General features: G+C 36.2%; 1 protein-coding gene across 1 annotated transcript; it reads left to right on the plus strand.

Annotated features, from left to right (window-relative positions):
- The first annotated feature begins 6461 nt into the window (after positions 1-6461).
- Positions 6462-7839, plus strand: LOC130944599 (uncharacterized). The gene has a single exon (XM_057872986.1). The coding sequence runs from the start codon at positions 6583-6585 to the stop codon at positions 7579-7581; it is 999 nt and encodes a 332-aa protein (XP_057728969.1). The 5' UTR covers positions 6462-6582; the 3' UTR covers positions 7582-7839.
- The last annotated feature ends 10212 nt before the right edge of the window (positions 7840-18051 follow it).

Below are 18051 nucleotides of genomic sequence, written 5' to 3' on the forward strand. Positions count from 1 at the left end.
GAAACTGTAATTTACATCTTTTTTTAAAAGATTTTTTTTCTTAAAAAAATATGTTTTTCATGTAATAAATAAACAAAAAAGTAATTTTATATTATTATATCCAAACATAATTGATAAATAAAAAGATCTTTTTGCATGAGATACTCAAACATAAAATTATTTTTACTTTTTTATAAGATTTTTTTAAAAAAAAATTCAAAAAAAAAAAGATTTTTTTTTAAAAGCTCACCCAAACAAGCCCTTAATTTAGTTTCTAACTAATAAAATAGGCAGCAGGACAAGTCATCATTCAAAAATTTAAAATCATAAATTTGTCCTTCAAAGTTAAAAATAGGATAATAGATTAATTAATTAATCCTTCCAGAGTTTTGATCCATACAAATTTCATACGCAATGAAGGGAGTATATTAAATTTTTTAGTAATGCTAGCTAGTTAAAGAATAATTATAATATAAAAATGTTACATAAAAATTTTTATTTTTTTAATAAGTAAATGGCAAACATCTTTTTATTATTTATCTTTTTTTTATTTATTATTATTTTGTTATCTATTTGGAGTCATTAATATTACTTTTAAAATTAATTTCAATTTTTTAAATCAAATTCCTAACATCTCTCAATTACATTATTATCTATTAAAATGTAATAATTCTTTACAAAAAATATGAAAATTAAATTAAAAATTTTTAACAATTTCTACCATATAACTTATATTTTACATATAGACTATTAAAAATAAAAAATAAAATATAAAATATAAATAAAAATTAAAAAATAAATTTTTAAAAATAATTATTAACTCATCATATTAAAATCAATAAATAAGCATACATATAAATATTAAATAAAAATATTAAAATAATTAAAATTATGACCTATTAGTGCACACATGAAATAATTTAGAAAATACAATAAGACGTATAATTTAAAATTTGATAATATTAATTATAAAAATTTATTAATTACAGATATCATAGGTATGAAATTATGAATATTATGAGTACAAATTATGGATGTTATTATCATGAAATAATAGATGTTATGTGTATGAATTTATGGATGTTATTAATAAATTTATCAATTGAATAAATTAATTTAAAAATTTGATATTTTTTTAAATTCAATTATGATAAAATTTAAAAATATATGTGTTAACTTTATAGTTACTTATGCAATAACTAAAAAATGATGTGTATAGATGTAATATCTAATAAACATGAATTTAAATTTTAGATGTTAGTTGTATGTAATTATGGATATTATGTATATGAACATATGAATGTTATGTGTATGAACTTAGTTAGTACAATATAATTATAAATGCACAAAAAAATACAAAAAAAATTAAATCAGTTTATTATCATACCTCATCAAAGTTCGTGTATTTTTCATATTCTTGAAAATTGGTTGACTGATAACAACCTCGTCGGGTGAGTCCGTCTGTTGTTCAAATTCTTCATCACCACCTTCTACCATAGGTACCGTATTAAGGTCAAATTCAAATGCCATATTATTTGCAATGATATATGTAAATCCCGCTAAAATCGGTAAATAATTAGTCAATAAATTGAATTTTAATCAGGAAAATTAAAAATATAAATCTAATATTAAAATAAGATAGAGCTCGTTAAAACGAGAATTTCGACACCAATTTCAAAAAATTTGGCCCAAAATTGGGACGAACGGGCCGAACCGATCGAACTGGATCCAAATCGGGACCGTGGGCCCAACTTACTCACTTAATAAAGAGAGCTCAGATCCCTCTCTCTCATTTTGCATGCTGAACAGCGCTGAAAGCTCAGCAAAGGGAGGAAGAACATGTGAAGCTTTCTGTAATAGCCTAGACCACCCGCTAGCACGATATTGTCCGCTTTGGCATACAAGGCCTCACGGTTTTACTTTTGACGATAGGGATGCTAGCCAAAACCCCCCACACTCACTCGTCAAAACGCGTCATGCTAGGGAGAGGTATCCACACCCTTATAAGGCATGCTTCGTTCCCCCCCCCCCCCCCCACTCACTCGTCAAAATGCGTCATGGTAGGGAGAGGTATCCACACCCTTATAAGGCATGCTTCGTTCCCCTCCCCAACCGATGTGGGCCTTACAATCCACCCCCTTAAGGGAGCCCAGCGCCCTCGCTGGCACATCGATCCGGGTTCCGACTCTGATACCATCTGTAACAGCCCAGACCACCTGCTAGCACGATATTGTCCGCTTTTGCATACAAGGCCTCACGGTTTTACTTTTGACGATAGGGATGCTAGCCGAAGCCCCCCACACTAACTCGTCAAAACGCGTCATGCTAGGGAGAGGTATCCACACCCTTATAAGGCATGCTTCGTTCCCCTCCCCAACCGATGTGGGCCTTACACTTTCAAAATCTCACCAAAAATTTGATTTCTCAATAACTTTTAATCCGGAATTCCGATTAACGAACCGTTTGCGGCTACGCGTTCGCCGCGACGAGCTCTACGAAACCCATGGAACGATTTGGAAGGTAACTCACTATTTCCTTCTCAGCCAGCTTCCCCCAATTTCGAAAATTCATGAACAATTATGTTAAAAATCGTTCAATTTTGATGTTCTAGGTTCGATTTAGCTTGTAGAGCTTACTGGATTTGAGTTGCTACACGTGTAGGAGTGGTAAGGTTTTTCTAAACTTAAATTTAATTTTAATCAATTAGGTAAAATCTGAAATTGTAATATATGTGTGTATTAGGTATGAATTAAGATCATATATATGCATTGGAAGTGAAAAGTGAGTATTTGGAGGGATATTGGTGATTGAAGCTCGATTGGTGGCTGGTCTTTTTGAGCTTGAAGGGGTTGGGTTCTTGCTTGTGAGGCTGCCTTGAGTGGAATAAAGTGAACGGCGAAGGTATGGTTTAGGTTTCGTGCGTTTAACATTTAAGGTGTTGTGAAAACCTAGACTAGAAGAACCATAGGTTAAGTTGAATTGGTTAGTTGCATTACATGATTAGTCTTGTGAAGTTGTTGGATAAATTTATGGATGAACTTGTATTGAAATTTGTGAGTTGTTGAAATTGTTGAGTATGTATTCTTGTGATTGAGTTAGTGTTGGAAGTTATGATCATGATTTGTTAGTATTAAATATGTGTGCTTGAGATCATTAATGAGGGGTTGATGAAGATGTTGATATGTGTTAATAAAGGGTTGATGTATGTGTTGAAGGGATAATATATGTAAAGTGTAAATATATGTTGATATAGATTGGTGGTTAAGGCTTGTTGAATTGGTTAAAGGTAATTTGGTAGAGGTTGTTAATGAAATGGGCTGATATGTTAATGATATGTAGGTGTTCATGGTAAGGAATATGGAATTGGTGAAAATGAGGTTCGGAAGTGAAATGGTAAAAAGTGAATTTTGGTGAACTTTGAAAGTTCATAACTTACCCCTCAAATTTTGGATGGAATTGTGGTTTGCTTCAAATGAAAGATGATTTTATAAGCTTTTAAACGATACTAATTTTGTGAAAAACGGAATTTTGTAGAGGAAGTTATGGACGACGAAAGTTTGGTATAAAAACTGTGCTTGCAGGGTCACAAAATCTGGTTGTAACAGCTTTTCTAGGCATTCTGCATTTTGGGAAAACGTCCATCCACGCGTACGCGTGGCCCACGTGTATGCGTGGCGTGGCATTTTAGCGACACATGCGCGAGAAGCCATGCGTGCGCGTGAAAAGCTAATACGCATGATCACGCGTACGCATGACTAACGCGTACGCGTGACTTGCTGTTCGCTCCATGCGTGCGCGTGGCATACGCGTACGCGTGACCACTGCCTGCTGCAAATCCAGATTTTGGCTATTCTAAACCAAATTTCTCCTTCTAAACCTTCATTTTCTTCCTTTTAAGACTTAAAGTATAGTACCAAGTCCAGTAGTTAAATGAAGTTAGGAATTTAAGATAACTTGGGAGTAAAGAAAGAGATAAATGTGATGAAAAGTGGGAAAGGAAAGTGGTTAATGAATGAAGTTAATATGCCATGGCTTTGATGGATGATTAAATAATTACTATAAATATGAAATGGCTTATGAATGATATCTGAGATACGAGTTTTTCTGGGTAACAGAACCGTGGCTCGCCACCAGATGTTTCAGGTTGAATCTCGATACTCTGTTGAACCTACGTCGTAAGGGTGACCAGGCACGTATAAATTCCCGGGTATGGATATCCCCAATTTTTTTAATTTGAATGATAATTGATTGTGAAATCTAGCATAGACTCTTGGGGATGCGCGACGGGGGACAGTCTAAGATTTTCGGACTTGTCGGGTTGGCTGGATAACCGATAGATGAGCCTCATTAGCCATAGGACAGACATGCATCATGTGCATTTGTTTGTGTGATTGCTATGCATTATCTGGGATTGCCTAATTGAACATATATATCATGTTACCTGCTATTCTTACTATTTGCACTATCTGCTTATTACTTGTGCGTGAATTTGTTTGGTTGCTTGTCTCTGCTGAATTTATGAAAGACGGAGAGATGGAGGAATGGTGAATGGGTTGAGTGTTAGGTGTTAAGTTTAAGACAAAAGATTATAGTGTACTTAGAACACCTACCCCTATTTATGGCTTTTACTTAGAGATTAAGTTCTGTAATTGTGATAACGGAGTTCTAGGATTGCCTCTGGTATTCCCAGGACCTTATTTATTATACGCGTGGCACCTTTACCATGCTGAGAACCTCCGGTTCTCATCCCATACTATGTTGTTGTTTTCAGATGCAGGTCGAGAGGCTCCTCGCTAGGCGCCTGGATCTTTGAAGCGGAGTAGCACCTGGGTGTATTTTGGGTTCCTGTTTATATATATATGTATATATGTGTTTAGCTTACTCTCCAAGTAACTTGTGTATGCTGTTCCTCTTAGAGGTTGAGGGAGAGATAGGAACTCATTTTGGTATTTTGATGTATTTTGGGATACCTATATATATATATATATATATATATATATATATATATATATATATATATATATATATATATATATATATATATATATATATATATATCCTCTGACCAGCCTTTGGATTCGCAGGCTGAGTCAGGAGCTAGTTATGTTGTATTCCTTTGCCTTCTTTTACTCTTTCGCTTATTCTTATCCTTAACTTTCAGGTTTCTTAGCACGCAAGCAATTATACGTCCTGAGCGTTGCGCTTTTTATTTTACGAATTTTTGTTTTACCCATTTTTCAAGGCTCCTAGTTTATTATATTCTTTCTACTATTATATATATGTATTTTATTTTTAGAGGTCGTAGCGTCTCGCCACTTCTGTTTTACATCATAGGTGTAAAGCCCTGTGTGGTAGGGTGTTACAATAAATGCGACTTCTTGTAAAAGTTTTTGGCTTATACACTATTGTGCTTGCAATGGTATTAGAGTCATGATTTTTTAATGATTATAATTGAATTAATGGAAGGTATATATTACAAAAAAGTAAGTGTAATTAAAATGCCTTAACGAAAATAAAGAGTTAATGATTTTTTTGTATCTCTATTGGTTGATATTAAATGCGAGAAATAAAGAATCAATTGCAATTAACTCAATTAATATATATTATCATTACCGTCCATTCTTATTATTATTATTATTAATATTTAATGTATTTTTAAATATAAAAATTAAATTATAAAAATAAATATTAAGTATTGATTACAAAAATATCTAATAATAAGGGATATGATATTATATTAATATTATTAATAAGTAAAGTTAATAAAAATATAATAAATAGAATGATAAGAGAATAAAATAAAAAATAAAATTATTATTAAATAATATAAATAAAATAAATTATAAAAAATTTTGACTAATTATGACTGAATATTTTTTGTTACCAAATTTTTCTCTAAATTTTTATTTCCCAAATCCCAAGTCAGCCAATAGATTGGGATTAAAGAAAATTCAAAGAAGGCCGAACGAAGCCTGAAAGCATGTGGACGAGAAAACCAAATAAAGTCAAGGTTTGACTCCAAAGAGAGAGCGCACAAAAATCTTGGATTCGTTACGGTGCGTCCGCGCGTAGTATTAAACAACACCAGACGACTTGGTCTTCTCCTTCTTTTTAAGCAAAAACCCTATCCTTTGTTTTTCATTTCAACAAATCGGAAATTTCTATGCAGCTTCACCACAATAATCAACACAAACTTTTGAGAATGTATATCATTTTTTTAAGTATAAAAATTCTTTATAAATTTTTCATTTATAAACCGGATAGCTATATATATATATATAGAATATTAAATGCTAAATAAAAATAAAAAAAGTCAATAACCAAATAAATAAATTGACACTATTAAAAACTAACACACATAATATATATTCATTTCAAACGTATTGTGGGGGGAATAATTGACCAAACCAAACCCACTATAATAATAACAATAATAATAATTTAATTGTCATCGATTATATAATATATGATATATATATAGCACCAATTGGCACGTTCTCTTGTTATGAATATTATTCTTCTCGTGGTTTCTTCTTCTAATCTTACCTTACCCCATATATTCTCTTAGCAGCTTCTTCAATCAAATTCTCTATAGCCATAGCCATGGACAAAGAACAGGAAGAGATGCAGTTCCTTGGTCTCTTTGGGATCTACAAGGAATCATACAAGATGATAATTGCATGGAGAAAGATCTTCACGAAGATCACCTTATCCCTAATCCTCCCTCTCTCCTTCATCTTCCTAATCCACATAGAAATCTCCGATGTCCTCTTCAGGAAAATCATGCACAACTCCCAAGAAATGATCGAAACTCCACAAGGCACACCTCAATACAATAAGCTCTCCGACATGGTTTCTTCAGAATGGGTTACCTTCGTCCTCTTCAAGATCGTATACTTCACTTTTCTACTCATCTTCTCTCTCCTCTCCACCTCCGCCGTCGTGTACACCGTAGCTTCCATCTACACTTCAAGAGAAGTCACCTTCAAGAAAGTCATGAGCGTCGTTCCAAAGGTTTGGAAGAGGCTCTTGGTAACTTTCCTATGCGCCTTCTCCGTTTTCTTCCTCTACAACTTCGCCACCGCGCTTGTCATTATAATTCTCTTGCTATTATTGGGTCCCGGCGACGGCACCGTCGCCATCTTCATCATTGTAGGCTTGATTTATTTCATTGGCTTTCTGTATCTTACGGTGGTTTGGCAGCTAGCCAGCGTTGTTTCGGTGTTGGAAGAATCTTACGGATTCCAAGCGATGAAGAAGAGCAAGGATTTGATCAAGGGGAAGATGTGGTTGTCAGTGATCATATTCTTGATGCTTAATATATCGTTTTTCTTGGTACAGTTTTTGTTCAAGAATTTTGTTGTGCATGGATGGAGGGTGAGTTCTTTGGATAGAACGGCTTATGGGTTGCTATGTTTCTTGTTGCTTTCACATTTGTTCTTGTTTGGACTTGTGATCCAAACAGTGCTTTATTTTGTTTGCAAATCTTATCATCACCAGAATATTGATAAGTCGGCCTTGTCGGATCATTTGGAAGTTTATCTTGGCGAGTATGAGCCTTTGACCGCCAAAGATGTTCAGCTTGAACAGTATCAAGTTTGATTATTCTGGTAGCAGAAAGATTTTTTATTTTTGCTCTAAATAATAATATAGTTTTTCTGTACTTTTAAGAGAAATGTTATTTGAATGTAATATGCAACTAGCTAGTATATATCAGAAATATACAATAATACAATATACGAAGATAATGGTTGCTTTCATTGTTTATGTCATCTGTCTTTATGTGGACTTTTTCAATGTACAAAAATGAGAGTTTCTCTATTTTGACCCAATAAAGTTGGACCCACCATTATTTGTGTATTTTCATTTCTTCTTTTGATTGTTCTAAATTGAAATAATGGTCATGACGAAGTTAAAACAAAATACTGAATTAATTTGTCATGCAAGCAAGTTTTATAAAGACTTAAAATGAGTGATTAGATAATAAGTATATATGAATATTATATATATAATAAAGTTATAAATATAGATGATTATAATTAAAGTTTTTTACATTTAAATTAAAGTAAAATTCAAACTAACAATGCAATCTTGTATTAAGAGATCATATAATAAACTACCACTAATATTAATTACCATCGTGATTTTAATATATAATAATCTATAATATATTAATATTACACAACACCATAACTACAACATTACAATGCTTAGTACAAGAATTTAATGAAATAAAAGATAGAAAACGTCAATCTTGTACTAGATTTCGTTGGTATGAGTTGTGAGATGGATTAAGAATTTGTTAGTTTTGGGAATCTTGGAACGACAGAGAATGATACCTGCAAAGATATTCTAACACTCAAATTAGAAAGGATATAAGAGATATTAGTCAGGATTAAGAATGTGTAACGCACATGAGAGAGTCATTGCATTGACTCCCTTTATATAGTTTAAAGTTGTTGTATTATCTCATCTTATTGGCTAAAATAAGGAAAGTGTTTGAATTTGAATATTGGTCATGGGTTTATGGTTAGCAGGCCGATTTGAGCCACGGTGGTGGCCTGAGCCCGAATAATCGGATCGTAACTGCTCTAATGGGGGATCCGAGAACTGGATCTGAAACAGTTGTCCCTGGAACAAGAGAGTGAGCGTTGCTCGGTCTCATCGCTTGGAAGAGTTTGCTTTGCCGTGCGATTTGGAGGTCCAAGTGGCCATGAGCCTGGCATGGGCGGTGGAGTATCGTCCAGGTTCTATTGTTGAGATCGGGAAATCAGGCTGTGCATTCAACCATTTTGGGGACCGCTTGTTACCTTCGGAATTTTTTCCTTTGGTCTTGTGATTTTTGGCCAAGATCAAGAGTCCGCGCGTGTTCAAATTGCTGGGCCGTCGTGTTTCTTCTAAAGGGGTTTTATCTGCTGCATTTTCCAAGGCGTCATAATGACGCTTAGTGGGAGGAGAGAGGTTTCGTTGTTTTTTTTTTTCTTTTGTCTTCTCCCTTTCGTGTTTTCTTTTTGAAACGTTGGGAGGGGGTTTATTTATTCTCATTGTAACTGTTTCTTCTCTTCTTTGCTCTTTTACTGTCTTATAAACACTTTCTGCAAAGTTTTCTAGTGTTATGCTCTGTTTGGGTTTGCTGAACGTTCGATGGGCTTGTAGTGCTGTGTCTCCCTGCGCGTTGTTGTTTCATTTCTATCGCTCGCTCTCTAACAATCAGGTTGGTATTTTTTGTCACTCTAATCGTTTATTTTGCTTCTGCATTTTCGTTTTGTTTATTGTTTCTGCATTTTTTCATGCTCCTATGTTTATTGATGGGGAAATATTGATTGGGATATTGCATTTGCTGTAGTTTTAAGGGTTTTAGAGGTTTTGTTTTGTAGGGCTGTCAAACGGGCTAGTCTGCCCATTTAGGTCCGGCCCATTAAGCCCGTGGGTTAAACGGGTTGGCCTGTTTAAACCCGCTTTATTCGCGGGTCAGAATTTTCTAACCCGGACCGTTTATGGTCAGTCCGATGGGTTAAACGGGCCAGCCCGTTTATCATTTTATTTTATTTTTTGAAAAATATTTTGACAAAAAATACCATTTTTAGGTCAAAAATCATTAAAAAATATTTTTTTTGTTGATAGGTCGGATTTTCGGGTCGGATCGGAAGAAATATTAGCTAAAAGTGCTACTTTTAAAAAAAATGTAAAAAAATTAAACGGGCCACCAGTTTAGCCCGCAGGCTAGCCCGTTTAACCCATCATTTTTTTCGGGTTAATCGGGCTCAGCCCAAAATTTAAACGGGCTTAATTTTAGAGGCAAAGCCCACCCATTTAAACAGGTAAACGGGCTGGCCCGATGGGTTTAACCCATTTTGAGGGCCCTATTGTTTTGATTGTGGTTTTAGTATAAATAGGAATTTTTTATATGTTTGCGTTTCTGAGTAGTGGGCTGACAGTGGTGCACCTATTTGGATATAGGCATGATGCGGTTTAGGGGAACCCAAGTCCCATCTTCTCGACAGGGGGTGTGCCGAATCGTTTCCATTGGGTAACGTCCGACATGTCGGGCACGTCTTCTCGATTGGATGAGGGGGACCTCCAAAGGCTCCGGGACGAAGGAGCTGTGTTGGGAGGTGGTGAAGAGGCAAGGTGGTATGATTTGGTACTCGCCGATAAGAACGAGAGGTTTTCCTACCTTAATTTGCATTCCCCTCGTGTCCCAGACTGGATTTGGGTGCACAAACCCTTGTTTACCAAGTTAGGATTTGGTTGCCTTTTTCTGAATTCTAGATGGCTCTCCTAAACCGGGTTTCCGCGCCGCCGTCTTAGTTGCATCTGAATAAATGGGCAACTATTTGGACCTTTAAGCTGGTGTGCGATTTTTTGGAGATACCGGCCTGGATCGAGGTCTTCTTATTTTTCTTCTTGTGCACCATTCCACACAAGGAGGAAAAACACCGGAAGGGGTACATCTCCTTCCGAGCCCAGACGAACAGTCGACTCTTTGACTTGTTCGAAGATTTATTTCATTGCTTCAAGGTGGAGTAATTCTAGGTTTGTCCCGTCAAGGGCCGTCACCTTTTTTGGCTTTCACCGGTGAGGGAGCGCTGGATTTGCCCGTATTGGAATTTCAGGGCTGGGGCTTCTTATATGAAAAGGGTGACCTATGAGGGGTTGTCTCCCAAAACTAAGAAAATTGCCGATGTTTTTGTCGGTGCTATTCAGGGATCGGCTTCTGAATCTTCGCGACGTGACATGGGATCCCGAGGCGAGTAGGTCTTATGTTCGTAGGTCTTTTTGTTTGTTGAGTTTGCTTGTTTATCTGTTCCTGATCTCGTAACTTATGATTTTGTTCTTTTTTCTTTTCTTGTAGTTGGGATGGCTGACGGATTGACAACTTTGCAGCGCTTGAAGGTGGCCTTTATTCAAGAGCCAAAAGGGGGGTGGAAGGATCATCTCAACCGATGCCTCCGGTAGCTTCCATCCATAGTTGTCAGAACGTCTCGCAAGAGATCATTCAAAAGGGGGTTGCCGGGGATGACGATCTTCAAGAGATCCCAATTCTTTAACCTGACAGGAAGCGCAAGAGGCCTGAAGGGGGGAATCATGAAGGTGTTAGCACTGGAGTGGTTACTCCTTGTATAATGGACAGGTCTTTTGATGTTCCCAGTTTTATTGACCGTCATCTTCTGCCCGGTACCATTGAGTTTTTCTAGGGGTGTTCATGAATCGGATCATATCCGCAGATCCGTGGTAAATATCCGCATCCGATCTGAAAATTGCAGATACGATCCGATCCGCACCCTTTACGGATCGGATTGCGAATATCTGCTTTATATTCGCATATCCAATCCGCGAATCCGCACAATAAGAATTAAATATATATATATATATATATATATATATATATATATATATATATGTTTGGTATTATATTTACTTGTTTATATGTTTTAGTTAGTAATTATTATTCATATATTGTATTATTTTATTTTTTATTTAAGGAAAGTTTGATTAAAAATATTTTAGGAATAAATAAGTTTAAAAATGTGAAAGAAATATTTTTATTGAATCTTTTACATAGAAATATGATTAAAAAGAGAAGGTTCAATTATGCGGATACATCCGATATCCGATCCGATCGGCAAATTTGCGGATCGGATCGGATCCAACACTAAAAATCGTGGATATCATATCCGATCCGATCCAATCCGCATACACCCCTAAGTTTTTCAAGGATTGTGATCTCTTGGGTCAAGCCACGTGGGTTTACTGTACTCTTCTCCGATCTGCTACTATTATCTAGAAAGCTGATCTTGCATTTTTATAAACTCTTCGTCTAGATGAGAAGCTTCGGCAGGCTTAGGCGGATCTAGGCATTTTGAAGGGGCAGTTGGAGGCGGCTGAGGTGATCAGGGCAAAGGCGGCCAAGGATGCCGAGGATGCGGGTGCCAAGATCTTGAGGTTGTCAGAGCGGGAGAACAAGCTGTCAATTCAGGTGGCTAGGGCCCAGAAGCTGGCTGTTGATGTCGAGAACAATGTTGTGGGTGCTCTTTTCTAGGTGGAAGTAGCAAAGGCTGAGGTGAAAAGCTTGAAGAAATGGAATGCTGGTTTTCTAGCCAGGTTTTGAAGGCTCAAGTCCAGTTTTTGGCTCCGGATGTGGATGTGTTCGTGATGGGAGCTTTTCAAACCGTGAAGGATGGCCAGATCGCAGACTTGGAGTAGTTTATTTATGTTTTCTATTTTATTTGATAAGTTTGTAAGCCATATATTCGGTGTTATACTTTACTTTTGTGCAACAATTTTCTTTTATTTGATAAGTTTGTAGACTATTTTCTCGGCCCTTTAAACTGCTTTGGGTGGCCTTTTGGTGGCCTGTTTTGCTTGTGTATGAATAGTAGGCTTCCTGGTGGGCCGTTTTAAATACTTATGTCTATTTTGTGGATAGACATTTATTTATTTTGTTCATTCCATTGGTTTGATGAGAACACAAGAAAATGTCTTTAAAAAGGAAATGTTGAAATGACTTTTCTTATGGGTCGGGTCTCATTAAAACTTCCCGTCGTGGGTAGGGAAGCGTGCCTGAGAAAAAGATAGACAAAACAAAGATAATGATAAACGGGAAATGAAAAATAAAGAAAGATAATAGAATAACAAAATGACCATAATCTTGCTAAAGATATTAGGTTGGCGGGATGTCTTTATGTGTAGTAGCGTCGTATGTTTGCTGCATTCCATGACCTCGGTAACTCAGTCCCGTTAAGTCATTTGAGCTTGTAGGATCCTTATTCAATAACGAACTTGACCCGGTAGGGGCCCTCCTAATTGGGTGTAAGCTTTCATTCTCCCAGGGTGGGGGGATTGACGTCGTTGCGAAAGGCTGATTTGCCATTACCACATTGAGTTGGTGGGGGCTGTATGGTGAAGGTTGGTATTGACTTGGCATTTCCTATAGCTTTTGACCAATTGGAAGAAATCTCTGACGATGGTGGGCCAGAAGTACCCGGCACGAATGACCTTTTAGGCTAGGGTTTTGCCCCCAATATGGTGGCCACTGCATTCTTCGTGAATCTCACAAAGTATGTAATCCATGTCGCCGGGTTCTATAAACTTGAAGAGGGGTTGGGATAGTCCCTGTTTGTACCGTTACCTTGCTATTGTGGTATACTTCACAGCTTCTCACTTTACTTGCTTTGCCTACTTCGAGTCCTCGGGTAGGCTACCGTCGGTGAGGTATCGAAGGATTGGAAAGGTCCAGGATTGCTTATTCGATATGGTGATATTTTTCGTAGTTGTGTCCACGATGGATGATGTCTTGATGACTTCTTGGATAGTGATCGGTTCGCTGGAAAAGACTTGGTACTTACTAGTTTAGAAAGTAGGTCGGCCCTCGCTTTCAGTTCTTTGGGAATGTGCCAGCTGGTCACTTTGTCGAACTCGGCAGTTAGTTCCTTGACTTTGGATAAGTACTGTTGTAACAGGGGGTCCTCGTTTATTTGAGAGCTAACTACCTGGGAGTCGCTGCTGACTTCTATTATTTTTGCGCCGACATCCTTGGCCAGCATCAATCCAGCTAAGAGGGCTTCATATTTGGCTTGATTAGTTGTTGGAGATTGGGAACTCATATCGAATGGACTGTTTAATAGCGATCATGTTCTCGTTTTCTAGTATTATTCGCGTTTCCCCTGAGCTGGTGTTTGATGAGTCATCAATGTGGAGTTTCCATAAGTTCGTGGGTTCGCTCCCCGGAGTCATTCCGGGCTATGAATTCTATCATGCACTGGGACTTAATCGCGTTCCTGGGTTTGAATCTAATCTCGTATTAGGATAGGTCGACTAACCAAGCGAGCATCCGTCCTGCTAGGTCTAGCTTCTGTAGCACTTGCCTAACAGCCTGGTCTGTTCAGATTATGATGGGGTGGCTTTGGAAGTACTGCCGAAGGCGTCGGGATGTCGTGAGTAGCGCATATGTGAGTTTCTCAAGTCTGGAGTAGCACGTTTCAATATTTTGGAAAACCTTACTTATGAATTATATAGGACTCTGTGTCTTTTGTTCATTGATGAGTGGATAATTTATACGCTTTTTGGCATTGTTTTTAGGTAGTTTTTAGTAAGTTCAAGCTACTTTTAGGGATGTTTTCATTAGTTTTTATGTTAAATTCACATTTCTGGACTTTACTATGAGTTTGTGTATTTTTCTGTGATTTCAGGTAATTTCTGGCTGAAATTGAGGGACTTGAGCAAAACTCTGAAAAAGGCTGACAAAAGGACTGCTGATGCTGTTGGAATCTGACCTCCCTGCACTCAAAATGGATTTTCTGGAGCTACAGAACTCCAATTGGCGCGCTCTCAACGGCGTTGGAAAGTAGACATCCAGGGCTTTCCAGCAATATATAATAGTTCATACTTTATTCGGAAATTGACGACGTAACTTGGCGTTGAACGCCAAGTACATGCTGCTGTCTGGAGTTAAACGCCAGAAAAACGTCATGATCCGGAGTTGAACGCCCAAAACACGTCATAACTCGGAGTTCAACTCCAAGAGAAGCCTCAGCTCGTGGATAGATCAAGCTCAGCCCAAACATACACCAAGTGGGCCCCGGAAGTGGATTTATGCATCAATTACTTACTCATGTAAACCCTAGTAGCTAGTCTAGTATATATAGGACACTTTACTATTGTACTAGACATCTTTGGTCTCAGTTTTGTTTTATTCTTCATCTTAGGAGACTATTGATCACATTCAGGGGGCTGGCCATTCGGCCATGCCTGAACCTTTTTCTTATGTATTTTCAACAGTGGAGTTTCTGCACACCATAGATTAAGGGTGTGGAGCTCTGCTGTACCTCAAGTTTCAATACAATTACTATTACTTTCTATTCAATTCTCTTTTATTCTTATTCCAAGATATACGTTGCACTTAACTTTGATGAATGTGATGATCCATGACACTCATCATCATTCTCACTTATGAACGCGCGTGATTGACAACCACTTCCGTTCTACTTTAGGCCGGGCGCATATCTCTTAGATTCCCCAACAGAATCTTCGTGGTATAAGCTAGATAGATGGCGGCATTCATGGGGATCCGGAAAGTCTAACCTTGTCTGTGGTATTCCGAGTAGGATTCCGGTATTGAATGACTGTGACGAGGTTCAAACTCCTGAAGGCTGGGCGTTAGTGACAAACGCAAAAGAATCAATGGATTCTATTCCAACCTGATTGAGAACCGACAGACGATTAGCCGTGCAGTGACAGCGCATAGGACCATTTTCCCGAGAGGATTGAAAGTAGCCATTGATGATGGTGATGCCCTACATACAGCTTGCCATGGAAAGGAGTAAGAAGGATTGAAAGAGAGAGTAGTGAAGCAGAGTTTCAAGAGGAGCACAGCATCTCCATACACTTATCTGAAATTCCCACTCTTGATTTACATAAGTATTTCTATCCTTTTTATTTTCTTTTTATTATTAATTTTCGAAATCCATAAACCAAAACTATTTAATCTGCCTAACTGAGATTTACAAGGTGACCATAGCTTGCTTCATACCAACAATCTCTGTGGGATCGACCCTTACTCACGTAAGGTTTATTACTTGGACGACCCAGTACACTTGCTGGTTAGTTGAACGGAGTTGTGAATTCAACTGGTGCCATAATAATGATTTCATACAAATACAAAAGAATATGGATCACAATTTCGTCCACCAAGTTTTTGGCGCCGTTGTCGGGGAACAATCAATTTCGAACAACAATTCAAACAATTGTTTCCAACCCACAATGGTGTCAAGTTTTTAATCCGGCAACAACACCAAGTTTTTGGCGCCGTTGCCGGGGATTGTTCGAGTATGGACAACTGACGGTTCATCTTGTTGCTCAGATTAGGTAATTTTCTTTTCAAAATCTTTTTCAAAATTTTTTTTCTTTTCTTTTTCGTTTTTCTAAAAATATTTTCGAAAAAAAAATTAATAAAAATCCAAAAAAAATAGAAAATCATGAAAATCAAAAATATTTTGTGTTTCTTGTTTGAGTCTTGAGTCAATTTTTAAGTTTGGTGTCAATTGCATGCTTTAAAAATTTTCCTTGCATTTTTTCGAAAATTCCATGCATTCATAGTGTTCTTCATGATCTTCAAGTTGTTCTTGATAAGTCTTCTTGTTTGATCTTGATGTTTTCTTGTTTTGTGTCTTTTCTTGTTTTTCATGTGCATCTTTGCATTCATATTTTCCAAGCATTAAAAATTTCTAAGTTTGGTGTCTTGCATGTTTTCTTTGCATCAAAAATTTTTCAAAATTATGTTCTTGATGTTCATCATGATCTTCAAAGTGTTCTTGGTGTTCATCTTGACATTCATAGCATTCTTGCATGCATTCATTGTTTTGATCTAAAAATTTCATGCATTGAGTATTTTTGTTGTTTTTCTCTCTCATAATTAAAAATTCAAAAATAAAAAAATATCTTTTCCTTATTTCCCTCCAAATTTTCGAAATTTTGGGTTGACTTGGTCAAAAATTTTCAAAATTAGTTGTTTCTTATAAGTCAAATCAAAATTTCAATTTTAAAAATTCTTATATTTTCAAAATCTTTTTTTAAAAATCATATCTCTTCCATTTTTTTCTTATTTTCGAAAATCTTAAAAATTATTTTTCAAAATCTTTTTCTTATCTTTATATCAAATTTTCGAAAATTAGCTAACAATTAATGTGATTGGTTCAAAAATTTGAAGTTTGTTACTTTCTTGTTAAGAAAGGTTCAATCTTTAAATTCTAGAATCTTATCTTGTAGTTTCTTGTTAGTTAAGTCATTTTAAAAATTAAATCTTTTTCAAAATATCTTTTTCTTAAAACTTTTATCTTATCTTTTTATCTTATCCTTTCCAAAATTTTATATTTTTCAAAATTTGATTTCAAAATATTTTATCTAACTTGTTATCTTCTTATCTTTTTAAAATTTGATTTCAAATCTTTTTCAATCAACTAACTAACTTTTTGTTTGTTTCTTATCTTTTTCAAAATCACCTAACTACTTTTCCCTCTTCAATTTTCGAAAATATCTCTCTCTCTTTTCAAAAATTTTTTTTAATTAACTAATTGTTTCATGTTTTAATTTTAATTACATCTTATCTCTAATTTTCGAAAATACTAACCCCTTTTTCTAAATTATTTTCGAAATTCTCTTTCTCTTTTCTTCTTCTATTTAATTATTTAATTACTAACACTTCTCTTCACCTCTCTTCATCCAAAAATCCGAATCTCTTTCTTTATTCTTCTACCCCTTTCTTCTACTACTAACATAAAGGAATCTCTATACTGTGACATAGAGGATTCCTCTTTCTTTTCTTGTTTTCTTCTTTTTCATATGAGTAGGAACAAGGATAAAGGCACTCTTGTTGAAATTGATCCAGAACCTGAAAGGACCCTGAAGAGAAAATTAAGAGAAGCTAAGTTACAACAATCTAGAAACAACCTTTCAGAAATTTTCGAACAAGAGAAGGAGATGGCAGCCGAAAATAATAATAATAATGCAAGGAGAATGCTTGGTGACTTCACAAAGCCAACGTCCAAATTTGATGGAAGAAGCATCTCCATTCCTGCCATTGGAGCCAATAACTTTGAGCTGAAACCTCAGCTAGTTGCTTTAATGCAACAAAACTGCAAGTTTTATGGACTTCCATCTGAAGATCCTTATCAGTTTTTAACTGAGTTCTTGCAGATCTGTGAGACTGTAAAGACGAATGGAGTTGATCCTGAAGTCTACAGACTCATGCTTTTCCCCTTTGCTGTAAGAGACAGAGCTAGAATATGGTTGGATTCACAACCTAAGGATAGCCTGGACTCCTGGGATAAGCTGGTCACTGCCTTCTTGGATAAATTCTTTCCTCCTCAAAAGCTGAGCAAGCTGAGAGTGGATGTTCAAACCTTCAAACAAAAAGATGGTGAATCCCTCTATGAAGCTTGGGAAAGATACAAGCAGCTGACCAAAAGATGTCCATCTGACATGTTTTCAGAATGGACCATATTAGATATATTCTATTATGGTCTATCTGAATTTTCGAAAATGTCATTGGACCATTCTGCAGGTGGATCTATT

This window comes from Arachis stenosperma, chromosome 8 (genome assembly GCF_014773155.1).
Source record: "Arachis stenosperma cultivar V10309 chromosome 8, arast.V10309.gnm1.PFL2, whole genome shotgun sequence".
NCBI lineage: Eukaryota > Viridiplantae > Streptophyta > Magnoliopsida > Fabales > Fabaceae > Arachis > Arachis stenosperma.

Excerpts from the sequence above, each read along its gene's own strand:
- LOC130944599 (XM_057872986.1), top strand. The coding sequence starts at position 6,583 with ATGGACAAAGAACAGGAAGAGATGCAGTTCCTTGGTCTCTTTGGGATC.